The sequence below is a fragment of the Bos indicus genome, chromosome 10 (assembly GCF_029378745.1).
Source record: "Bos indicus isolate NIAB-ARS_2022 breed Sahiwal x Tharparkar chromosome 10, NIAB-ARS_B.indTharparkar_mat_pri_1.0, whole genome shotgun sequence".
Taxonomy (NCBI): Eukaryota; Metazoa; Chordata; class Mammalia; order Artiodactyla; family Bovidae; genus Bos; species Bos indicus.
The window spans coordinates 102727453-102753588 of record NC_091769.1 but is presented as its reverse complement, the minus strand read 5'-3'; the positions used below and the strand labels follow the sequence as shown (position 1 = coordinate 102753588).

At 39.1% G+C, this 26136-nt stretch overlaps 1 protein-coding gene across 4 annotated transcripts in view; it reads left to right on the top strand.

Annotated features, from left to right (window-relative positions):
- The window catches only part of SPG11 (SPG11 vesicle trafficking associated, spatacsin), an 88123-nt gene that overhangs the window by 15743 nt on the left and 46244 nt on the right, over positions 1–26136 (top strand). For all 4 annotated transcript variants that reach the window (XR_011569057.1, XR_011569058.1, XM_070798035.1 and 1 more), the window contains exons 8-23: positions 2489–2621; positions 4339–4494; positions 4893–5068; positions 6911–7087; positions 7953–8024; positions 8316–8443; positions 8757–8932; positions 9653–9866; positions 11750–11953; positions 14494–14600; positions 15417–15562; positions 16873–17034; positions 19452–19518; positions 23185–23350; positions 24559–24764; positions 25158–25266. Coding sequence is in view for 2 of the 4 variants with exons in the window: in XM_070798035.1 (XP_070654136.1) it covers positions 2489–2621; positions 4339–4494; positions 4893–5068; positions 6911–7087; positions 7953–8024; positions 8316–8443; positions 8757–8932; positions 9653–9866; positions 11750–11953; positions 14494–14600; positions 15417–15562; positions 16873–17034; positions 19452–19518; positions 23185–23350; positions 24559–24764; positions 25158–25266 (2399 nt within the window). In the remaining 2 variants the exon portion in view is untranslated. The remainder of the gene's footprint in view (positions 1–2488; positions 2622–4338; positions 4495–4892; positions 5069–6910; positions 7088–7952; positions 8025–8315; positions 8444–8756; positions 8933–9652; positions 9867–11749; positions 11954–14493; positions 14601–15416; positions 15563–16872; positions 17035–19451; positions 19519–23184; positions 23351–24558; positions 24765–25157; positions 25267–26136) is intronic.

Genomic DNA, 26136 nt, shown 5'->3' with positions numbered 1-26136 from the left:
ATAGAGAATTGAAGAATGGGAAAAAAAAAATTAGTCTCTTATAAATCTGTTATCCCAAAGTAATCATGTTTACTCTTGGGTTATTTCCTATAGTTATTTTTTCTAAATATTAATGTTAATAATCAGGTGCTAGCTCATTTTCTTACCTATAGATAAAAACTATTATTATTTCCATTTTACAGTTGAGGGAACATAGAGGTTAGGAATCCTAATTCAGATGTACTTGGATTGTAACTGGTAGTGCCAGGGTTTGAACCCAAGCAGTGTGACTGCAGAGCCTCTGCCCTTAGACGTTGTGTGTCCATGTAGTAAGTTTAATTAGGATTAGGTGGTATTACAGCATTGTTTTGGCCTTAATCTCCCACAGCATACAAAGGAGTTACTTTGTTGAGACTCAGGTATAGCCTACTAAACACTCAGTTTTCATAAATGTTCCTTGTGAAAGTTGAATGTGCATTTTCCAGTTGTCACAGTGTTCTTTCATCAGAAGTAGTTAGAATTTTCATACTTGGCTCAGTTTATCTTAATCTCTTTGAGTCTTTGGGTAATTCAGCTCACTATTTCTCTTTTCAGATAGGTCTAATCTGGTATTCAATATATCCGCTGAGTATCTAGTTTCAATTTTTATTTATTTATTATTTCTAGAATTACTATTTGGTCATTATTTTTAAATATGTTATTTTGAAACTTTTCAAATGTATAGAACAATTGTAAAAGTTATAAAATGAAAATCCATTTATCTCTTTTCTGTTTACCAACTGTTAACCTTTTGCCACTGGAGAAGGAAATGGCAGTGCACTCTAGTGTCCTTGCCTGGAGAGTCCCGTGGACAGAGGGGCTTGCCAGGCTACAGTCCATGGGGTCACACAGAGTCGGGACACTGAGTGACTGACAAAACAGTTTGCCACGGTTGTTCTGACTGTATGTTACTTACTTTTGCTGAACTATTTGAAAGTTGCAAACTTGGTAACTGTTGGCAGCCGTATTCTTCCTTAAGCACACACAGTTTAGTTCTTCCTTTCACTGTGTAGTGTGAAGTCAGGGTCTGTTTCTTGTCTCCCTCAGGGAAGTCTCTTTCTTCTTTTCTTTTCCTCCGCACATAACTTTCACCAGTACTTCCCACCCAGCCTGCCTGGCCTCGTACCCAGAACTCACCCCTTGGATTCTCAGTGTTGCCCCCAGACCAGCAGCATCACATCTTCTGGAGATTTATTAGAGATGCAGATTTTCAGGCTCCACCCCAGACTTAGGAAATCAGAATCTCTGGGGACTGGACTCAGCGGCCCACGTTTGAACAGGCTCTTCAGGTGATTTCTTCAGTGCAGTGCTTTAGCCTCAGCGTGGCAAACTTCTGTCCAGGGCCAGAGACCCCAGGCAGGTTTCTGTTATAACTACTCAGATGTGCCATTGTAGCCATTGACAGTGTGTAAGTGGATGGATGTGGCTGTGTTCCTATAAAACAAAGACAGGCAGGAACTGAATTTGGTTGGTTCGTCCTATTTTTCAACCCCTGCTTCAGGCCATCAGAAATTTATTTTTAATTCTGAGGATTTTTCTCACTTTCTTTTCAGTTCAACTGAGCATTTAAAGATATAAACACACACACACACACACACACACACACACACACACGCACGCACGCACGCACGCACGCACGCACCATCATTGACCCTTGAACAGCATGGATTTGAGCTGCACGGGTCCACCTGTACCGGGATTTTTTTCAGTAGTGAGTACCACAGTACTACGCAATCCAAGGCAGGTTGAATACATGGGTGTGAAACCTCTTATTCAGGGGGAGGGCTGTAGAGTCATACATGGGTTTTCCACTGTGTAGGAGGGTCAGCGTCCCTAACCCCCTAGTTGTTCAAGGGTCAACTGTATATATAATTTTAAATCTATGATTTTTAAGTGTTCTTTATAGAACAGTTTCCTCAGATTCCTAGTTAGAAACAGAAGTCTGTATTTAGCCTGCTTTTTCAGTTTAACTTTGTATTAATCTGCTATAATATTTTAACTCAAATAGATTGTAACTTAACTGTGAGGGTGATCCCCAGGTACGTAGCTTTGAATGGTTTTAGAATTACAAAATGGGTGGGAAGATACCCTGGAGGAGCGGCGGGCGATTTACTCCAATATTCTTTTCTGGAGAATCCCATGGATTCTCCTGGTAGGCTATAGCCCATTGGGTTGCAAAGAGTTGGACGTGACTGAAGCGGCTTAGCATTCAGCACGCACAGAGCTAGAAGTGTTTTCTTTTCTAACCTCCTGTTTCTGCTGAAGCAGAGACTGTTGCTCCAAAAAGTTACAGAGACTTGCCCTAGATTACACAGTCGTCGTCAGAATCTGCACTAGAACTCAGGTACTCCTACAAGATAAAGATAGCCTTGTATCTCTGTTAGTGCATTAAATTGTAAAGTTTTAAAAAACTTGTATCCCAACTTTTTTTTTCGTATTGTAATTTTTTCCCGATCTCCTCCCATTTCAGGCAGGAATAGAAAATCGTCAGCTGGACACAGTAGATTTCTTTTTAAAGAGCAAAGAAAATCTTTTGACTCCATCCTCAAAATCTTCTGTACCTGATCAGTTTGATCACTTTGCATCCCATTTATATTTAAAACGTAAGTGGAATGAAGGCTTCTACATTTGTATTTATCATTTTTCCTTTTTAATCACTTTCAAATTATTGTTATGTTTTCTGATGACTTATTTACTAGCCAGGACTCAGTCACAATGTTTTGTCTCCTTTCTGGACTCTTGAGAGAATTGTAAGAATCTGTAAATGCTCTCATTATACTTTGAATATTAATTATTCATATGCTGTACTGTGCTTTGTATTTTTAGTATGCAAGGAAGAGATGATCCTTGAAATTTAAGAGCATTTTATTCAAAAGAAAATAAAATTCATTTGTGAAATTCCCCACTCCTGCAGCTGTCTGAGGTATATAGTGACAGTGCAGCTGGCTTAGTTTTCATCCTGACTTTGCTTTTGCTACGTTACCAACTCTTCTTTTTAAGACTTTGGCTTTCATTGTTAATAAACAGGAGCTCTGCTTTTATTCTTCAGCCAGATAGTCGTTGCAAGTCCTCTCTTTGGAGGGATAGGGTAAAAAATGTATTTTCCCATGTACATAAAGTTTTATAATTTGCTTTTTTTCCACTTGATAATGTATTACAGACATCTTCCTTGATAACAATAGGTGTACTATTTATGGTGGCACAGAATTTCATTATATGGGCTGTGCCATAGTTTCCCCAACCAAACTCCTGTTGCACATTTAGGTTGATTCTAATTTTTGCTATTGTTGGCAATGTGCTATAAATGCTATGTGTTTGTATAATTTCACATATGTACAATTATTGGGATTAATTTCTACCAGTTTATACTCTTTTTTAGTGGAGAAAAGAGCAGCCTACCCTTTCAGTCAGGGTAATATTGGTTCTCACTTGCAGTGTGAATTGACATTCTCTTGTTTTGAGTGCAGAGTTTGCCCTCCTCCCTCTTGAACTGCTAACTTTTTTTTATGCTGCACTTTTTTTTTTTTTCTTAAAGTCTGCTTAAATTTATAGAGAAAAGCCTGGTTTGTGGTGTTGAGGGGAACTCCAGTAGCAACTGTATGGTCGTTACTCCCTTCTGCTGTTTGGTGGTCAGTGATTACTCTTCCCTCCACTCACACCTGCACTGCTCTGCCCTAAAAGGTGGGGATAGATCTGGAAATAAGCATAGGATTAGCTTTTCCTGCTCTTTTGGTAAAACCCATGTTTTCCATCATTCTCACACAGACGCAGTTCTAGAGGTGGGGCCGATGCTGGAATGAGCAGGCAGCATTTTATTTGCAGCTGGCAAACAGAAGATTCAGGGGCCTCCATCCTTGCCTTCACCTGTATGTTTAAGAGAATGGTTTTGGAATCAGCAGATTTACATTCAGATTTGTTCTGTGCCACTCATGCTCAGATTAGCTTGGACAAGTTACTTATCCTCTTGAAACCTCAGTGTCTTCATCTGTGGAAAGAGGGATGTAATACCTACCTCTCTGGTCATTAAATGGAATAAGTGAGATAGCATTTATAAAACACCAAGTACAGTATTTAAAATAGAGTAGGTGGTCATCAAAATCCTAGTTACTAGTAATACCAGTAAATAATGACTAGTGATAAATAGAGTCCCTGAAGTTTGCAGGAAGTAAGACTTCATGAAAGTTTTGTGAGCTTTTTGAGAGTAAGACATTGGTCTTTGTCTTATGTTTTAAGGTATTGGAGCATAGTATTTTTGGATAGGTTAATTTTATTGGGAGTGTCCTGGTGGTCTTCATAGTCCTTTCTTTGGTTTTTCCTCAGATGTGGAAGAGCTGACACCAGCATTGGATTTACTTTGCTCAGCAATTAGAGAAAATGATTCTGAGACCCAAAGCAAACACTTTTCAGAACAGTTACTTAACCTTACACTATCTTTTCTTAACAAACAAATAAAGGAGCTTTTTATTCACATTGAAGGTAAGAAAGCAGGAAATAAAGGGACAATTATCCTACCCTTATGTCAGGACAGAGATGTAAGTGATCCTATTGCACGAAAGGGCGTAAGCCAGCGGAGTGCCATTTGCTAAGTTCAGTGTGTAATTGAGTGAGTGAAATGGGTTCTAATCCTGGGAAATTTGGCAGGAAGAACTAATCATTTTGAAGGGGGTTATATTAAAACATGGGGATACTTGTAAATAGGAAAAAAGATCAGATTTTTTTGTTTGATCTGAAAACACTGTTTGAATTCTGCCATTTTGTAAACTTCATTATGGTTATATAGCTCATGGTGAATTATTTCTCTCTCTCTGCTCTCACACACACACACACACTCATACTCTTTATGTATGAAATTGGCACATTGGTGTTTTCCATAGAGCTAGATGAACATCTACAGAAAGGAGTGGACATTTTGACCAGCTACATTGATGAACTTCGAACCTTCATGATAAAGTTTCCCTGGAAGCTAACAGATGCTATAGATGAATATGATGTAAATGAAAATGTCCCCAAAGTAAAGGAGAGCAATATATGGGAGAAACTCAGTGTTGAGGTAAATATGAGTAATAATCACTTCTTCTATTTTTCAGATTCAGAGAATCTGAGAAAATGATAGAAGAAATAGAATTTAAAATCTGTATACTTGTTGGTTCATCCATATTGTAACATGTGATAGTATTAATTTTCCTTCTTTTTTTTTGGCCACACTTGTAGCATGCAGGATCTTAGTTCCTCACCCCAGGATCAATCCTGCCCCCTTCCCACCCCCAACAGTAAAAGCTCAGAGTCTTGACCACTGAACCGCCAGGGAAATCCCTAGAATCTGTATATTTGTGATTCAGAGTCTTTGGAAAGGCTTTTAGGTTTTATAGATTTTTGGATCTCTGAGTACAACTTCAAATACATGTTTACAAGTTTCATTTATTTAATTCAGAATACAGATAGGCACTTTCTTTATGCCAGATCTGCCCATTTGGATCCAGTGAGAAACACCCAACCCCAAACCCATCGTGAACTAGCACTCCTTCAATATCTAGGACATGGTACTTTGGACTTGTCCGTTCTGCCTGACGTTTGAATGAATCACATTGCTGCTGGTGATTCAATCTTAGGAAAGTTATGACATTATATAGTTGGAAGTATATTCAGTTCAATTCCTATCTCAGATTCTAGTTAAGATATTTTGCCAGTTAGATTTTCTATACTCATCAACTTGGCTTTCTTTTTATAGTAGAAGTTTATACAACCAAACTGTGATGCCCTCTTTTTGACTAGGGAGTGGAAGAATTCTTCTAATCTCTTGGAGGATGTTGGCATTGAAAAGTCCAAGGCCAGAGTAGCCTAACCCCGATGGTCCACACTGATAGGGTGTGAAAGCACTGCGGTTGAGGTTGTGCCTCTCAGGGTACAAGGGCGGGGAAGCGCCTGGTGTGACTGCGCTTGCTGTCTCTCATTCTCTAACCAAAAATTACTTAATTTTCCTTCCACTCTCTTAGGGTTCTCTCTTCCAGTCTCCTTCACTGGTTTCATTTCTCGTTTTTCCCATTTTCAATGTGTTCCAAGGTTTCATCTATGGCCTTCTGCTCTTTTTACTCATAATCACTGATTTTTAATTTGGGGGGAGGTTACAGTCCACTTCGATGAAAGCTGTGGACTCTGTCTCCAAAAACATGCATGCCAGTGTGTGTGTGCCAATGTGTGTGTGTCCTTTCTAAAATATATGTATCTTCCAAATACATCTGTATGATTTTATCATCCTAGCTTTTAAGATCCTTCAGTGGCTCTGCATAAGTTTCAGGATAAAACCCATGTCACACACACCATGCCATTATGATGGAGATTCTACTTTTCTTTCATGTTGCATTTGCTACTCTCTTCAGCCTTTTCTCTAGTTACATTAAGTACTTTCGAGTTCTCTGAAGGCTTGATACTGTTTCTTGCCCTTATGCCTCTGCATATTAAATATTCTCTGTTTTTGGAAGTCATGTTCTTTTCTCATTAAACATATATCACACTTACTTGTCTTTAAAACTTTTACTTCATCGGTCAGCTCTACTAGGAACCCTTTTCTTTTTTATTCATTTCTCTTATTTAGATATTCCTCTTCTGAACTCTCCTCTCTAGAACCCTGGAAATACCTGTATCATCCCCCTTATCATGCAGTACTATAATCTGTGCTTTATTTGCATTTCTTCCACTAGTCTAAAAGCTCCTGGAGAGCAGAGTCTGTATTTTGGTCAATTCATATCCCCTTCCAAGCCCCAAATCTAGTAGTAGATCTTCAGTAAAATTCTCTTATTGAGGTAGTCAGTAAATACATAAGTCCCTTGTTGATAAACATATTAAGGTAATAAAAAGGAACTCAAAAGGCAGATGTTTTTCTTCCTTTTCCTAGGAAGTTATTGCCAATGCCATTTTAAACAACAAAATACCAGAGGCACAAACTTTCTTCAGGATTAACAGTCATTCTGCTCAAAGACTTGAGGAGTTGATTAGAATAGGCCTAGATTTGGTCTTTGACAGTTTGAAAAAGAACAACATGGAGGAAGCCTCTGAGCTTTTGAAGAATATGGTAAGTGGCAAAATTTGTTTGTCCGATCATAAAGTTGCTAATGAAAGAAATTCTCTTCTGTGTTTAGTACAGTGTCTGGCTGTTAGGAAAACTGCTTTGTATTCGTAGTCATGTCACAGGACTGAGAAGTGTGTGTGGCTTTTCCTGGGAAATCATGACAACAGTACTGAGAAACCTTTAGTGCCAAGACCTTTCTGGAAGAGATTCTTGGTTAGAATTTCCACCATTTGTTCTCTATTAGATTTGGTACTTTGGTTAGAAGGGGAAACGGTGTTTCTCATAAAAGGTTTCACACATTTCATAGTGTGCAGAGGACCTCATTATTTGTTGGGGGACATTCTCTATGTTCTCTCTTATGTCGCCATTGGCGCTTTCAAGTGGCGTATACCTTTGCTCAGTGCTCCATGGTTTTACTTCACTTGAGAAAGGAATGTCCTGGAGATGGGGTTCCTGGACCATGCAGATATGGTCCTCATCTGCATGGTTGAGGTCTTGCCCGTGGTAATTCTCTGGAAGTTCAGAGGGGTGAAACTGTGTCAGGTTTGTTACGTGCGTTGACGGTTGTCTTCAAGTGGATCGTAATAGCAGAGACCTGTAGTTCTGGTCCTGTGGTAGCCGGGCCTTACCTTAAATTGTTCTGTGTGCTGCCTTTGGCATTCTGGCAAATCAAATCACCTTAAGGATTTAGAGATAGTCTGCAAATATTTTGATAAATGTAGAAAATGAACATTTACAAGAGCAGGAAAGTGGTGGAATTCTAACAGGGCACATTTCTGTAATAGAGTACTTCTGTATTGAACATATATTTAGGTTCAAATAGCTCCATTACAAAATGTAAGTTTTCTTGATTTTCTGTTTATTTCAGGGCTTTAATGTAAAAGACCAGTTGCTCAAGATATGCTTCTATACAGCTGATAAAAGCGTACGGGACTTTCTGGTAGGTAAAGGTGAGACCAAGTAGTTTATGTTTTCTAGTAAATGTTGGTGAAACTTCAAAACAAATTACTCTAACATTCAGCTAATACCTAGTAAAATAAAAGTATCACAACTCCTTGTCTTTATTTAAATGAACATTTTGCGTTTGTGTTAACGGAAAATTTGTGTGAATACATACATTGCCTCAGAAATTCAAAATATAATTCTTAAGTGGCATTTAATCTCATGGAATTTGTTTTGCAAATGTTCTTGATTCTTTGTGATTTTTTTCTTTAATTGCTTTTTGTTCAAGGTTGAAATTTTTAAAGAAAAAAATTATTTTTCTGAAAAAGAGAAAAGGACTGTAGACTTTGTGCATCAAGTTGAGAAGTTTTATTCAGGACATTTACAAGAAAATATACAGATCCAGTCTTTACCCAGGTAGTCTCATTAGCCCCGTTTTTATTACATAGGAAGAACACCATAGACAAGGCTTAGTTTTTAATTGTTATCTTGGACTTCTTATGTGGAATTGAGCTCATATTCCCTATGAAAATTAAACTTGTATCATCCAGAAGGGCCTGAGGAATCCCCTGTCAGATCAATATGTACATATCAGAATATTCTAAGATAATAAATACAAAGTTAAGAGTATTGAATTCTGTGTTCCCCTAAAGAGTAGAACTTCTTGAGCAGAGAAAAAGGAATGATGCCTTTCCCTCCAAAATTTAAAAATTTCCTATCACACTTTTAGGTATTGGATAAAGGAACAAGATTTTTCCAAGCACAAGTCTGTTTTGGACTCATTCCTAAAATATGATCATAAAGATAAACTTAACAAGCAAGATCATAGGATTGTGTTAAATTGGGCTCAGTGGTGGAATCAGCCAACACAAGAATCCATCCTTCTCCCCTGGATAAATCCAGAAGGCAAGTGTGAAAGAGCCTAAAAGAATGAATGAAGATTAAATTAGGCATTGGTATTTGAATATTTTGGTGTGTCTTCATTTTCAAATTCATTTTGGGGAAAAATACTCAGTTGCTTTAGAATGCAAGTCTTTATATTGAGAGCTTTTTCTTGTCTTGAGGTTTTTGTAAGGGATTTATAATGTGATTGTGAAAGAGAAAAATCATCTGGTTCATGAATATGAAATTTCAAGGCTAAGAGTTCTCTTCCTAGGTTCCATGACGTTCTTTGTTTTTCAAAATAGTCTTTGGTTTCTCTTTGTGTAAACTGAGAATCTGTATCATACCGGGGCTCTGGGGAATAACTTAACAATGGTAAACAGAGGTAGTTCATAGGGTGTCAAATTCACGTTTATTATTACAGCTGAAGTTTTTGTTTATACTAAGGAAAAGAAAAGGGAAAAAGAAGGCTGACAAGATAAATGAAACACACAGGTAATTCCCAAGCTTCATTTAACCACTGTAGTAACAGGAGGCAACATTTAGCTCTTCCTCCTGCTGACCTATCCGTTAGCAAACGAACAGCACAAAAGAGGGAACTAGGAAAAGGAGCAGAGGGCCTGAGTGATTCTTCTTTTATGTTAAGTATTTGCCCAGATCATCATGTTTGCTCAATTAGTGTTGAGTTTTATGTCAGTAATCATCATTCATTGCTATTTTAAAATGAATTTTGTTCTTACTTAGGATATAACTCGTATTCTCCTGAAGGCCTCTGGAGATACCTCACAGCACGCCATGATTGGCCCAGCATTATCCTGTGGATTGGAGAATTTCAGACCCAGAGTAGTTATGCTTCACTTGAGCAGAATAAATGGCCACCTCTGACTGTTGATGTTGTTGATCAGAATACTTGTTGCAACAACTACATGAGAAATGAAATTTTAGATAAGCTGGCCAGGTATTGTAACTGTTGTTGATGTTTAGTTGCTAAGTCGTAGCCAATTCTTTGCGACCCCATGGACTGTAGGCCACCAGGCTCCTCTGTCCGTGGGATTTCCCAGGCAAGAACACTGGAGTGGGTTGCCATTTCCTTCTCCAAGGGATCTTCCTGACCCAGGGATCGAACTCACATCGCCCGCACTGGCATGGAGATTCGTAACCACTAGACCACTAGGGAGCCCTCCAGGTAGTTTTTAAAACTTAAATGTAAAATCATAATGCTTTTAGAAGATAGAGAAGGCTGTCTTCATGACCATGGAATTAGGGGGTGCTTTCTAAGAGGCTTGGTGTGGGGCAAAGGGAGACGACACTCCCTGAAACCAGGGGAGCTGCCTGGTGGGACTTGTGTCCCTCAGTGGACAGCGTTAGCCAGCCTGCTGCCACACGGCACAGAGTGCGCCAAGGCATCCCCATCCTCCCTTTTTCTCGATTCTTGTCTCCTAACGGGGATCTTCGTAGGTCAAGACAAAGCAAAGCAGAAGCCTGAGGGCACAGGACTCTTGTAGACCGTCCCACACAGGTGAGCGAGCCTCTGGGGACACACAGCAGGAGAGTAGAGCTTGGATCTGGAGGGGAAAGATGCCAGCACACAGATAGTTCACAAAAGAGGAAGCATGCATGACCAGTAAACATTTGAGAAGATGCTCCTTCTTATTTATAGTCACAGAAAGGGAAATTTATTTTACAAAAAATCTAGGGACAATGACTATCAAAGGTAGAATAGAAAAATAAAATGTGGGATAATCATACAGTGGAACAGTGAGAACTATACAAGTGAAACTTAACAATGAAAACATGCTACAGCTGTAGTATCAACATGATAAATCACACAATGTTAAGTGGGAGAAACAAGGCAACAGCGTGTCCAGGATGTTCCATTCATATATGTCACGTTTGAAATAGCCAGAACCAAATATTATTAATATTTCAGGCTACACACGTGGGTAGTAAAACCATGTTGGTGAATGAAAGTAGGGAAACAGTTATCATGATAATCCGGATAGTGGTTACCTCTGCGGCAGAAAAGCTCGTGTGAAAGGGGAGGAGCACTCCAAGGACTTCCAGGTACAGCGTCCTATAATGTAGGTGGTGGCTATGTGGTGTTTCTCTAAACTGCACATAATACTTTCTTTTTGTACTCTTTTAATGGTACGTATGGACTTCTCTGGTGTCTCAGATGGTAAAGAATCTGCCTGAATGCAAGAGATCCAGGTTTGCTCCCTGGGTCAGGAAGATCCCCTGGAGAAGGGAATGACTACCCATTCCAGTATTCTTGCCTGGAGAATTCCATGGACAGAGGAGCCTGGCAGGCTACAGTCCATGGGGTCACAAAGAGTCAGACACGACTGAGCGACTAAAACTTTGCCTTTCATGATGTATTAACAGTAAACTTACAGAGATATTTAAATGCAAATTTCTGTTCTTTAATAGTTGGTCTGTTTAAGTTACTCTTTATTATGCTTTTAATCTCTTAATGATTTTGTCTGTATATTTTGGTGAATTCCTCAGTGTATAAAGCATCTAGCTTCAAGAGCCACAGTGGGTTGTACAGTTCTAGTCAAAAACAAACAAATGGAAGTAATTTAGTTTAGGTTTCTGAAATATTTAAGATAATTGGAGACTCTCATTACTACCTTAAAATACTATAGTGGTGCAGAAACCTTTATTGGAAACTAGCAAAAGACATGTTTCAGAACATATTTATGGGGTAAGAATTGGCAGTCTTATTTGTAAATACTAGTTTTTAACTAGTTGAGATTACTTAGCAATGGAGATGGTCTGGTCTGCTCTGAATGTAGCAACTTTTTAACTTGCCATGTTTTATTTAAACCTTCCCAATAGGAATGGAATTTTTCTTACATCTGAGTTAGAAGACTTTGAACTCTTCCTTGTCAGACTAAACCGTGTTGGGGGTGTCATGCAGGATGCCCTCGCTGTTCAGAACTATAGGTCCAAAGAAGGATGGGATTTCCACTCGCACTTCATTCTCTATTGTTTGGAACACAGTCTACAGTATCTTCTTTATGTCTATCTTGACCATTACAAGTGAGTACTAAGAACGAAGCCTTCATGTTCCCTCTTTCCATATTACGTCTGAATATGACTTTTAGGAAAATACTAAGCATTCATGTGAGCAATACTGATCTTTTTGAAGTAGTTCCCCCCACTCTAACATTTGGTAACATCTTTCAGTTTATACTCCATTCAACTAAATGCTTATCGTGTGTTTTTTAGATGTTAATTATGTAATATCAATATTAACCTTTTAAATAATTAGATATATATTATTAACATTTACTAATTTATTAATATTTATTAATTTATTAATATTTAATGCTTTAAGAGTTTAAAGGAGGGAAGATTCTAAAGGTTAACTTGGACTTTCATACCAAACAAATGCTAAGAACTTTGACTTTATAGCCACTGCAAGGTATCTTCAGTTCAGTTCAGTTCAGTCTCTCATTCGTCTCCGACTCTTCGCGACCCCATGAATCACAGCACGCCAGGCCTCCCTGTCCATCACCAACTCCCGGAGTTCACTCAGACTCACGTCCATTGAGTCAGTGATGCCATCCAGCCATCTCATCCTCTGTCGTCCCCTTCTCCTCCTGCCCCCAATCCCTCCCAGCATCAGAGTCTTTTTCCAGGGAGTCAACTCTTCGCATGAGGTGGCCAAAGTACTGGAGTTTCAGCTTCAGCATCATTCCCTCCAAAGAAATCCCAGGGTTGATCTCCTTCAGAATGGACTGGCTGGATCTCCTTGCAGTCCAAGGGACTCTCAAGAGTCTTCTGCAACACCACAGTTCAAAAGCGTCAGTTCTTCGGTGCTCAGCCTTCTTCACAGTCCAACTCTCACATCCATACATGACTACTGGAAAAACCATAGCCTTGACTAGACGGACCTTTGTTGGCAAAGTAATGTCTCTGCTTTTCAATATGCTATCTTGGTCATAACTTTCCTTCCAAGGAGTAAGCGTCTTTTAATTTCATGGCTGCAGTCACCATCTGCAGTCATTTTGGAGCCCCGAAAAATAAAGTCTGACACTGTTTCCACTGTTTCCACATCTATTTCCCATGAAGTGTTGGGACCGGATGCCATGATCTTCGTTTTCTGAATGTTGAGCTTTAAGCCAACTTTTTCACTCTCCTCTTTGACTTTCATCAAGAGGCTTTTTAGTTCCTCTTCACTTTCTGCCATAAGGGTGGTGTCATCTGCATATCTGAGGTTATTGATATTTCTCCCGGCAATCTTGATTCCAGCTTGTGCTTCCTCCAGCCCAGCGTTTCTCATGATGTACTCTGCATATAAGTTAAATAAGCAGGGTGACAATATACAGCCTTGGTATACTCCTCCTATTTGGAGCCAGTCTGCTGTTCCATGTCCAGTTCTAACTATTGCTTCCTGACCTGCATACAGATTTCTCAAGAGGCAGGCAGGTCAGGTGGTCTGGTATTCCCATCTCTTTCAGAATTTTCCACAGTTTATTGTGATCCACATCTTAGACATGCTCTAAAGTTTATATTTAGATAGTCAGACATCAGTATATATACTTACCTAAGATCAACTGGTGGAATTGTATCTGTGGCCAGTGTTATTTGCTGTTGGGTCAGTAATAATAATAGTGGTAGCTCAGATGGTAAAGCATCTGGCTACAATGCAGGAGACCCAGGTTCAGTCCCTGGGTTGGGAACATGTCCTGGAGAAGGAAATGGCAAACCACTCCAGTATTCTTGCCTGGAAAATCCCATGGAAGGAGGAGCCTAGTAGGTTACAGCCCATGGGGTCGCAGAGTCGGACACGACTGAGCAACTTACGACTTGTGACCGTGAGTGAGCACTTAGACAGTGTATCTGGTACTGTTCTTAATGCTTTATGTGCATCATCTCGTTTAATCTTCAGAAACTCCCTGAGGTGGTTATTCACACCTCCATTTCACAGATGACGAAACGGGCTTTGAGAGGGACCCAGTGCCTTGTTTAAGGTGCACAGCTAGTAAATGGTAAAGTTAGATTTAGTTATATTTGATTCCAGAACCCACATTCATCTGCGAATGAGAACATTTTTATTTATTTTATGTAGTATAGGCTAGGAATTCAAGCAAAGGATGTATTTCTTGTTCATATCATTAAGGCTTACTTGAACACAGAAATATTTCCCCCAAAACTACTGGCAAGTGAGGGTTTAAAAGCCATATTTTCAGAGGCCCTGTTATGACCCTTAACTGCTTAGTCTCATCTTCTCTTGTAGTTATATAAAAATTTCCAAAAAATCTCTTAAGCTTGAGAAAGATCTTAAAGCACAAAGGTATTCTGATAATCTTACACAGAGTTGGTAAAATTTCGTCATTGTAGGAAACACTTTAAGTGATATTATCTCTGTCTCTAAAATTTTCTTTATTCCCAGATCATATGTAAGGCATATGAAAAACATACTATAAGACTGGGAGTATTCAGTGTTTACTTTTTTAAGTGCAAAGTTCTTTTTTTTTTTTTAATGCTAGATATTACCTGAGCAAACATGGTTGTAATTGTCTGTCTTACCCTTTATGTTAATCAGATATTTTGTGTGTGTGTTTTATATACAGACTTAGTCCTCCAAATTGTCCTTTTTTGGGAAAAAAAGAATTACATGAAGCTCACCCTTGGTTTGAATTTTTAGTTCAGTGTCGACAAGTTTCCAGTAATTTAACAGGTATGGGTGTCCTATGTTAAAACAGAAATTGCTTTAGATAAATAACCAGTCTTTTGAATGGAATTTAAGTTGTAAACTCTTTAAATAAGTCATATAACTGTAGACAAATATTTGACCATAATCTAGACTCAGGCTTTATTTAAGAAGTAGATAGGTGATATGTGGTATCTGACTCCTGTTTTAATTTGCATTTTTATTGCTAATGAATTATATATTTTTATGTGTCAGGCATTTATATTTTCTGCTTTGTAAAATAGTTATTCTGTCCATTTATCTGTTAGAATCAGTATTTTGGGCTTTCGTATGAGCTCTTTGTTGAAGACATTAATTGTTAGGTTGTTGTTTTTGTTTATTTTTCCCCTTGTTCATTACTACCTTTCAGTTTTCCTTGTTTCCATTCCCCGAATAGAAGTTTTTATTTTTATGTAGACATCTATTTTTCTTTCCCTTTGTAATCTGATTTCCTATTGCTTTTACGTTTGGAAAGTCCTTACTGTGGGTAGAGCTAAAAATTCATTTTCTTTCTTAGAATTATATAATTCTTATGTGTGTTTGAGTCACTGAGTCATGTCCTACTCTTTGCATCCCCATGGATTGTAGCCCTCCAGGCTCCTCTGTTTATGGAATTCTCCAGGCAAGAATACTGGAGTGGGTTACCATTTCCTTTTCCAAAGGATCTTCCTAACTCAGGGATTGAACCCAGGTCTCACACATTGCAGGCGGATTCTCTATCATCTGAGCCACCAGGGAAGCCCATATAATTCTTAGTTTAGTATTTCTCTCTCAAGGAGAAAAATGTACTTTCTTATTTTTCAGATCCCAGACTGATCTTCCAGGCTAGCCTTGCAAATGCTCAGATACTGATTCCCAGCAACCAGGCCAGTGTCAGCAGTATGCTATTGGAAGGACATACCCTCCTAGCCCTTGCTACCACAATGTATGCCCCTGGGGGCGTCAGCCAGGTATGGACAGCACTTTTACATGTTATAGCAATATAGGACTGATTATAAGTTTAGCAGAAATACTGTGGATCTTCTAGATCTCAGTTGATTTAAAATGTAACCACGTACCAGTATTTCATTAAAGAGTATAAAACAACAGTGAATTTTTAAGCTTTATGTCATATCCTCTTAAGTTGAAAGGAGATCAATACAGTCAGCCCTCCATATCCAGGGGTTCTGCATCCACAGGTATGGAGGGGGCGACTGTACTACAGCATTTTATTTGAAGGACTTGCTGCTGCTGCTAAGTCACTTCAGTCGTGTCCGACTCTGTGCGGCCCCATAGATGGCGGCCCACCAGGCTCCCCCGTCCCTGGGATTTTCCAGGCAGGAACACTGGAGTGGTTCGCCATTTCCTGAGGTCCTCACATTTTGGTTATCTGTAAGGGTCTTGAAACAAATCCCCTGTGGATACAAGGGTCAACTGAATGTTGTGTAGAGATTTTTTTCCCCCTTTATTTGCTCTCTGATAGCCCAGGTTTGTTTTTAGGATGGAATCAAGATCTAATTGCTCCTTGGAGTAAGTATACTTTGAATCTGTGGCTTGGGAATTATTCTCTATTATTTGACCTCTTTGAGAGCTAAAAAGGAAATCATAATTTTTAGCTACCCTTAGAAACTTTTTTGAGGAACCCAGTGAAAATTTGCCCATCTCTGCAGTTTTGAAAGTGTAGCATGGCTGGTTAGAGGGAACTTAAGGATGCTGCTGCTGCTGCTGAGTCGCTTCAGTCGTGTCCGACTCTGCGACCCCAGAGACGGCAGCCCTCCAGGCTCCCCCGTCCCTGGGATGCTAGCTTAATTTAATTCCACCTGTTTTAGATGTTGCAGTATATCTTAACTTCATGGTTACTTACTCCTCTGTTTTTAATCACTGTTAGAAGTTAGCCATAGAATAACTTGAGACCTGAGAGAAAGAACCTAAGAGTCATCTAGTCTAGTAGGTTTTTTTCTTTTAAAATATTTACTATTTAATATACAATTAAATATTTAATGTTTTAAAATTTTAAATATTGTAACAGAGCCTGTTTTCAAACAGATTTTCCTTATGCAGTTTGAAAGCCACTGGCCTAGCTGAACCTTCTAATTTTTTAGTTGAAGAAACTGAAGCCTGCCTGATACTAAGTATCCAGCCCAGGGCCAAACAGCTAGTTTGTCTTAAGTCAGAGCTAGAGCTGTTGGCCTGTTACTCCTTGCATCTTATGAAAAAAGGACTTAAATTTGGAAAAGAGAAAAACATTATTCTGTATCACATTATCTGTCTTTTTATTTAGGTTGTTCAGAATGGAGAAAATGAGAACTCTCTGAAGAAAGTAGATCCCCAGCTACTGAAGATGGCATTAACTCCTTACCCAAAGCTTAAAGCTGCTCTGTTCCCACAGTACACCGCCCCTAGTGTCCTGCCTCCCGACATTACACTCTACCACCTCATTCAGGTATAGTACCGAGACATTATCAGCCAGAGTGGAAAAGAGAGACCATTCTGGGTCTTCCAAGTAAGGTAACGTGTGCACGCTCAGTCATTTTCGACTGTGACCCCCGTGAACTATAGCCCACCAGGCTCCTTTGTCCATGGGATTCTCCAGGCAAGAATACTGGAGTGGGTTGCCATTCCCTTCTCCAGAGGATCTTCCCAACCCAGGGATCAAACCTGTGTCTCCTGCATTGGCAGGCAGGTTCTTGACTACTGTACTACCTGGGAAGCCGGAGTCTTCCACGTGTAGGCCATTTAATGTAGGAAATTACTTATACCGAATGATAGCAGAAGAGAGAAGCCAAGTGTGTAATGATGAGGCAACCTCAAAACTGACAAAGATGGATGTCATCAACACCCCTAAGGCTGCCAGAAAGGGGTGTTACTGAACCCAGCAATGGAGCCTCTCTGAGAGACACGCTCAGAACCAGGCTGCCTACTGGGGGCTTGGAAGAGAGTGTAGGCTGGAACCTTGTAGGAGATCCTCCAGAAAACACAGAAGGGGAAAGCATCTCAGTTTCTCCTCTCTTCCCACCTTTTCTCTCTCATGGCTAAATGTGTCTGGTAGCCAAAGCTCAGGTGAGTTTGGGAAATGCAGTTGTCCGGTTAAGGGCAGAGCACAGGAAAGGTGGAATTGGGTGGGAGGGCAGACAGGCAGTTGGCCAGCGTACTGGTCTGCTACTCTCATTGAAAGCTGCTTCATGCTACCACTGATAAACTTCTATTTCTTCTCAGAGAATAGGGCTGTTCATTTAAGTCACCTTTTTCAGGACAAAGACTTCTTGAAGAATGTGAGAGAACTACAAACCCTGTACCCAGAAAAATTGCATATAATTTTGCTTATGTTCCCTGAAACCTATTGAGGGATCCTCAATTAAGAACACTTTCTTGACAGAAAACAACAAAATTTTGAAAAGCAGTTATCCTTTAATTAAAAATTAAATACTTTTTTTTTTAAAAAAAGAACACTTTCTTTTGATCATTTCTCACTTTAGAAGGCTTTTGCTTTTTTTCCTGAGTACAGATATTCTCATAGTGTCTTCAGTTAAACGTAAACCCTATAATCCTATAAAAATATAAAACCTCTTACTCTAATGTGAAAATTTTACAGACCTGTGCTACTAAAAATGTGGTGGTCCCCAGGCATACATGAGTCTGTGAACTACTTGTTGCTGATATGTGTCAGAGGTGTTTTTTGGTGTGTTTTTAATGTAGCAAAACTTTCTTGAAGAAGGAAGCAGTCAGCTAGATTTATATTTATCACAAGCTTCTTTTTTTTCTTTTATTTATTTATTTTTTTTTATTCAATTTTAATTAAAAAAAATTATACATGTGTTCCCCATCTCATTGCAGAAATGAGATAAATGGATTACATAGATATAAGTGGATTACATAAAACATAAAAAATACATGTTTTACTACATAAAGTGGATCCCATCAGCCTAAAACGGAAGTGGTTTCCAGTTGTTGTTTGTTCTGTTTTTAGGTTGAAGCAGTTTGTTAGTCCTGTTGTTTTAGGGAAAGTATTCCCTCTTCACTAGACCGTAAGACTCTCCCTTCATTTAAAGTTAAAGCTGCTTTGGAATTCCCTGGTGGTCCAGTGGTTAGGACTTGGCACGTTCACTGCCATGGCCCAGGTTTAATCCCTCATTGGGAGCCCTAGAATAAATGAATGAATGAATTAAAGTATACTTAAATAAATAATCTAATACACACACACATACGTAAATAAAATTAAAGCTGCTCTTTTCCCCGCCACCCAAATCTGGACCTGATAGTTCTGTTGTCTCCTGTATGGTTCTCTGTCTCCTTCCCGCAGTCTGTTTACTGTCTGCTAAACCTTTGGCCTGCACATTTCAAACAGCCAGTGCTCCCTGCTCTCAGATCTCTGACTGACCTGGCCTTAGTCTGCTGTTTTTCTTTGGTGGTGGTATTGCTGCTTTGGTCCTCACATTGCTGTAGCCCGTGACCCAGCTGTCTGTTTCCCGACCTGCTGCAGCACACCTTGTTGTATTTATGGTAGCGTTTTCTAGCCGCTTAGTCCTCTTGCCTTTGATTCCAAAGCATTTACAAAGCCCATTTTTACGTTGTAATTGTTGCTGGTTCTACCAAAAGACAGTAAACTTTGCAGACATAGTTTGAAATGAAGAGAGTCTTTAAAAGAAACATAGCCAGTTCTGTTTTTATTAAAGTAGAAAAATGTCTCATACCCTCTTTTTTGTTTGTAGCTGTTTTCAAAGAATTTATATCTAGAAAGATGAGAAGTTTTTAATTGCTGTGGAAGGGGAAGCAGACAGAAAGTGAAGCTCTTGCATATGATTTAGTTTACTTTAGAATCAGTTACCTTTTAACTCTGATTTGACCTCTCCCCTTTTTCAGTCATTGTTGCCCTTTGATCCTAGCAGATTGTTTGGCTGGCAGTCTGCCAACACATTGGCTATAGGAGGTAAGTCATTATGGATTCTTCTTGCTTTAGAAGCATTTCAGCAGTGTTGACAGTAGAGGATCATTTATGTAAAGCCAATCTAGTTTTCTCCCTCATACTTTCTATCTTAAAAATAGAAACTTAAAAAAAAAACTGGTGTGCTTTTTTTTAATTGAAGTATAGTTGATTTACAGTATCGTTTTAGTTTCAGCTGTACAGCACTGTGATTCAGTTATATATTCTTTTTCAGATTCTTTTCCCTTATAGGTTATTACAAAATATTAAGTGCAGTGCCCTGTGCTATACAGTAGGTCATTATTGGTTATCTGTTTTATGGCACCCCACTCCAGTACTTTTGCCTGGAAAATCCCATGGAAGGAGCCTGGTAGGCTGCAGTCCACAGGTCGCTAGAGTCGGACACGACAGAGCGACTTCACTTTCACTTTTCACTTTCATGCACTGGAGAAGGAAATGGCAACCCACTCCAGTGTTCTTGCCTGGAGAATCCCAGGGACGGGGAAGCCTGGTGGGCTGCCATCTATGGGGTCGCACTGAGTCGGACACGATTGAAGCGACTTAGCAGCAGCAGCAGTATATGTTAATCCCAACCTAATTTATCCCTCCCTACCCTTTTCCCCTTTGGTAACTGTAAGTTTGTTTTCTATGTCTGTCAGTCTCTTTCTGTTTTGTAAATAAGTTCATTTGTATCATTTTTTTAGATTCCACATCTAAGTGATATGATATTTGTCTTTGTCTGGCTTATATCACTTAGTATGATAACCTCTAGGTCCATCCATGTTCCTGCTGCAGATGGCATTATTTCATTATTTTTATGGCTGAGTAGTATTCCATTGTATGTATGTGTGTGTGTGTGTGTGTGTGTGTGTATATATACATATATATATCTCACATCTTCCATTATGTGTATGTATACATACACATATATATTTTCTGCTGTGTGAGAGTGTTTGTGTATATATGTGTGTGTGTATATCACATCTTCTTTATCCAGCCACTTGTTGATGGACATGAAGGTTGCCTCCATGTTGTACATAGTGCTGCTGCAGTGGACATCAGGGTGCATGATCGTTTTGAATTAGTTTTCTCCAGATACATGCCCAGGAGTAGGGTTACTGATCTTGTGGGAAGTCTGTTTTTAGTTTTCTTAAGTAGCCTCCATATCGTTCTGCATAGTGGCTGTTCCAGTTTACTTTCTCACCAACTGGGTAGGAGGATTCCTTTTTCTCTACACCCTCTCCAGCATTTATTATTTGATGATGGCCTTTCTGACCAGAGTGAGTTGATACCTCATTTTAGTTTTTTATAGATACTGAATTGAAAACATACTTTGAGTTAAAAGTCATGAGGTCACTAGTGCTGTACTTGCTGGAAAATGTAATATAGACCTTCTGCTTAAATTTTTCCCTTTCCAAAAATCCATGTTCACTTGCAGTATAGTATTAATATTATAAAGGTTAAAAGCGTAGGTGTTTTTAACATTAGACAGGTCTTGGCTCTGCCATGTAATAGCTGTATGACCTTGGGCAACTGATTTAACCTCTCGTCAGTTTTCCATGAAATAAGGTGAGTGACAGTGCCTTCCTCACGCGTCACGAGACTCATTTAAAAAGCCTTAGATGGTGAGCACCAGGTGTGCACACACTGCCATCCTCTCTAGACCGTAAACATTTCCCTCATTTTTTTGTGTGCCATTCCTAAACTCTGCTTTTTCTGTTTCTTTTTTACTTACTCATTTTGAGTTAGCTTTTAATATCATATTACCTGTGGTGCCTCTGCCTGTATTACTGTAAAGTAGGATTCAAATCCATACTTTTCACATAATACATACCCTATAAATATTTACTGATGTACATAAAAGTGCATTTTCTAACATGTCAGTTCTATAAGTTCAAATTTCGGTATATTGAATTTACCTGGTGTCTAGCACAGTGCTGGGCCTGTAGGAGATATTCAGTTGGTGTTTGTTCAGTGCAGGATGAGGTAGTGCTTACTGCATTTTCAAGTGAAAATACTCATTCTAATCTCTGTGAGGTTACTGGAGAGTAGGCAGAATCCCCTGTGCGGTTCTGATGGCTCCAACTCCACTCGTTAGCCGGAGTCCTGAAGTCCTGGTGAATATGGAGCACTCGACCAGGTATACTAGGGGAACTGAAAGGAAGCGAAGACCTGTTCCCTGCCTTGTTTTTAGAAATTTAAAACATATTTGAAGAAATAAAACACAAATGAAATCATTATTATGAAGATGTAATACAGATGTTTTAAATTGGAGGGTTGTATTTAACTAGAATGGGTGCTTCTTTTTTCATACGGTTTTACCACGGAAAATGACCATAAGGCAACTGCATGGTAATTTGGCTTTTGCAGCAGGTTAGAGAAAATTTTCCCTTATACAAAACCTCTATACTGGCCCCCCAAACCACTAAAAAAATTAGGGTCTTATTTGAATAAAAACTCAAGTTTGGGGACTTGCTTGTGGTTCAGTGGTTAAGACTCCACACTTCCACTGCAAGAGGCACGGGTTCAATCCCTAGTCAGGGAACTAAGATCCCACATGCTGTGCTATGTGACCAAAAAAAAAACAAAGACTCAGATTTGTTCATTTGGCTTTATGTGAACTCTGTAAATAATGGATGAATGAATGGTTCTACATGCAATTTTAAGTTATCAAAATCAATCTGCTCTTACAAAGAATACAGATAAGACGTGACAGTTTTTTAATCTCGAGGGAGGTGTAATTTTAAGGAATAGCTTTGTAAGATGACGGGCTCCTCTAAAGTCTTCAAATCTTTTTTTAATTAAGAACCTAGTCAGAATGTAAAAATTCCTTTGGAATTGCATGGGAGGATATAATTTTACTTCAGCTTTGAACTATGAAAATAAGAGCAGATGCACTGTTTTCCAGAAATGGTTCCTTACAGTTCAAAATGTTTTATCTCCTTTTTAAAATAGGTCTTTAGTGGTTAAGAAGCAATTAAAGGTTAGGGCTTGATAGGAACAATTATATCTTTTGACTTCATATTTCTCTAAAAAGAGAAAAAGTGTTTTTTTCTGCTTTTTCTATGGGCACAGAGGAACTTTGAAACACTCTGCTGGTCTTAGAAAGATGGTTTGATGTAGATAATAAGGTGCTCATGAATGCAACATGAGAAGCAAAAGTAGCTATAATAAAAGATTATTAGGGTATTAATGTGGAGAAAAGAATATTCTCAGTATTTTGGAAAAGGTACAATGCATTGGTCTTGTTGAATAGAGGATTCGTATAAATATGATACAAAGGCATTCACCGTGTAATGAGCTGTGTGAATGAATTAAAAAGCTCTGTGTGCCGATTATTAACAGATTTTGTAGTTAAAGGGTTATTGCCAATGTGAACTTAAAGAATCATCAAATACAGAATTATAGCATCTAAAATAACAAGTTCAGTAGGTTTAAAACATACGTTTTTATGTGGCTTCTGAGGTACACATTTTTGTGTAAAATGAGGGCTACTGCTCCACATTAAAATAAAATTATTACATTTTGGTGGTTCACAGTGATACACAGTGGTACAAAGTGATGATCGCGACCAGTTTTCTTTCACCGTTGCCAAGTTAAGTTTTCCACATGCCGATCTGAAGTTAATCATGGTGAGGTGCAGAGGATTAATATTGCTTCACTTTCCCCCAGATGCAGCGAGTCAGCTCCCACATTTCTCTAGCCCTGACCTGGTTAATAAATACGCTGTAGTAGAACGTCTGAATTTTGCTTATTATTTACATCATGGGCGGCCATCATTTGCATTTGGTACTTTTCTGGTTCAGGAATTAACCAAGAGCAAGACCCCCAAGCAGCTGTGAGTATTTAAAATATAATTTATACTCTTAATAAAAAGCATATTTGTGTATTTTTATACATGCATTTATAAAAACCTACTGGAAACATACCACAGTTGGTCGTTTTATTTTTCATTTGTACTTTTCTGTATACCCTAGGAGTCTGGCACTTAATCTTACTTTGTGAATAGGAAAAAGATTAAAATATATTTTTAAATATCATAAATATATCTTAGAATCATGTCTTTAAAAATTGAACCAGGAGCTTGCCAAATGTTAGCAGTTTCAAAGAGGGAATTCTATAATTAGATGTGAATTCTGTATTTAAAATCTTGGTCTTTTATAATTCACTTTTGTAAAGCACAGAATTGGGAGGAGTACTTGATATAATCAGCAGCTAAATTCAGACTTAATATCTTAGTTTATTTTATAGGTAACTAATGCAACTTTATGGTAAAATATTCAAGTAAATCAGAGGATGAAAAGTGAAAAAAAATGTTTTGTCTCTCAGCTTCAATTCTATTGTACATAGTAAAAATAAGCATGGTTAACTTCTTGTGTATCTTTCCTCTGAATTTTTCTATTCATATAAAAGAACATATATGAGTCCTTTAAAATGCTTGAGCTTTATGATGTCACACTTTAGGTGCCATTAATTTTCTTGGTATTTTGTGTGAAAGTGAAGTCGCTCAGTCGTGTCCGACTCTTTGCGACCCCATGGACTGTAGCCTATCAGGCTCCTCCATCCATGGAATTTTCCAAGCAAGAGTGCTGGAGTGGATTGCTGTTTCCTTCTCCAGGGGATCTTCCCGACCCAGGAATAGAACCCAGGTCTCCCGCATTGCAGGCAGACGCTTTACTGTCTGAGCCACCAGGGAAGGGTAGTTTGTGTACATACTTAAAATTAATAAGATCACAGGTTGACAGTTTCTCATAAATTCTATTCCATGTTCCCCTGAATGAAGTTGCAAGCAAAAATTACTTGAACTATGAATAGGTGTTTTAGGCAAAGGTGAAATATAAAGGAATAGGGGGCTATGGAGCCAGAAGACAACTAAAAGCTACCAAGAACCTAAGTGGATGAGTACAGGGGGTGAAAAACAGCAGTGGGGGGACGGGGGAGGAAATCACAAAGTCCACAAGTATCACTGATGTAATTCCATCTGCTTTTTCTGGTGAGAAAAACGTTTCACGTGTTGATGTGATTTTTGATCCCTTTCTTTCTCAGGATCCAGCAAGTCGGCCATGAAGCCTATGTTTTAGGGCTCTCCTGCTTCCACATATCTTCGATAGGAGCCGCCTGTGTATGCTTCTTAGAATTGCTTGGTCTCGACAGCCTCAAGCTCAGAGTTGATATGAAAGTGGCCAATATAATTTTGAACTACAAGTGTGGAAATGAAGATGCTCCGTACAACTCTATCAGAGAGTCTCTAAGTATAGCACCTTTATGTCGTTTGTTTTGTTTAAAGGACAAGAGACAAATAGGTGTAAAGCATTGAATTGTGAGTGGTTGGGGAAGAAACAATTATCTTCTGCTTCATCCTTTTTCTGCAGAATGTTTGTACTTTATCTCATTTCTTTGGGCCCTTTAATGGGTTTCTGAAATGTCTCTGGGCCACACTCTTCAAGTAGAAATGCCCAGTTCCTGGGAATTCCCTGACAGTCCAGTGGTTGGGACACTGATTTCACTGCAGTGGCCCAGGTTTGATCCCTCTATGAGGAACTAAGATTCTCCAAGCCATGCATTGTGGCCAAAAAAAGAGGAAATGCCCACTTCCTGACCGTACTTTTCTCTTGACCATATTTTGTTGTTTAAATTTCTTATAGCTGAAAAACTGTCTAAACTTGCTCTGGGTGAAAGGGCAACCATCGAAGAGTTACTTGTTCTCTTAGAAGAAGGCATATGGAGCAACATTCAGCAGCAGCAAATACAGAGGTTTGTGAGCTGCAACCCTCACCTCTTTTTCAGGAAACCTGACCATTCCAGTCTGTGTTTGCCTAGTGTTTCTTCTCTCAGATGTTTCTGCCAGTCCCCCTAGACCTTATCTTCGTCCTCATGGAGTACTTAGCGTACTTTAATGCATCTTGCCATCAGTAAAAGGAGAATGAAGATAATGATTCCTTCTTTAGAGAGGGTTCCCAAGAGGTGGAGAGGAGCTTTGCCTCTGCCAGGGCCCTGCTGGTCTGAGACATCTCCACTGTTAACATGTCGGAATCGGGTGCAGGATGGGTCTCACAAAAGTTGACTCTAAGTGATGTCCTTGATTTTTTTTTTCTTGCTAATATATGTCAACTGATAATGGAAGGTGAGGTGACCGTCTTTCCACAGAAACCCCTCTCTTTACACATTGACGTCATCTTTCCTCTCTGCTGTCCACTGGGGTTGACCCTGCCACCCCAGCCCTGGGGGTGCACCATTCTCCTGTCCCTCCCTTCACAGACTGTGTGCTCAGCAGGTACCCTCCCCTTAGCGAGGAAGCCCAGGTGCCTGTCCGGCCTCCCTCTGACACTTAAAGAGAATCATGCAAGAGAATCAGGCACTCAGTTTCTCGAGGGACTGTTTTCTCAGTTCTCCTAAAGATGCTACATTACATAGCTGGTTTGACAGACACTTGGTTGGTACTGGTGTGGGGCGGTGGGGGGTGGGAAAGGAATTTTGCCAGTATGCTGAGAAAGCTGTTGAGCATTACGGATGAAAGTTCTTTTTTCAAAGCCTTCTAATAAATATTTGGTGTTTGTTGAAAGGCATTTTAGAGAATATACTGTAGTTAAATTTATTTTTTGCTAAGTTTCTAGCTCAAAGCTG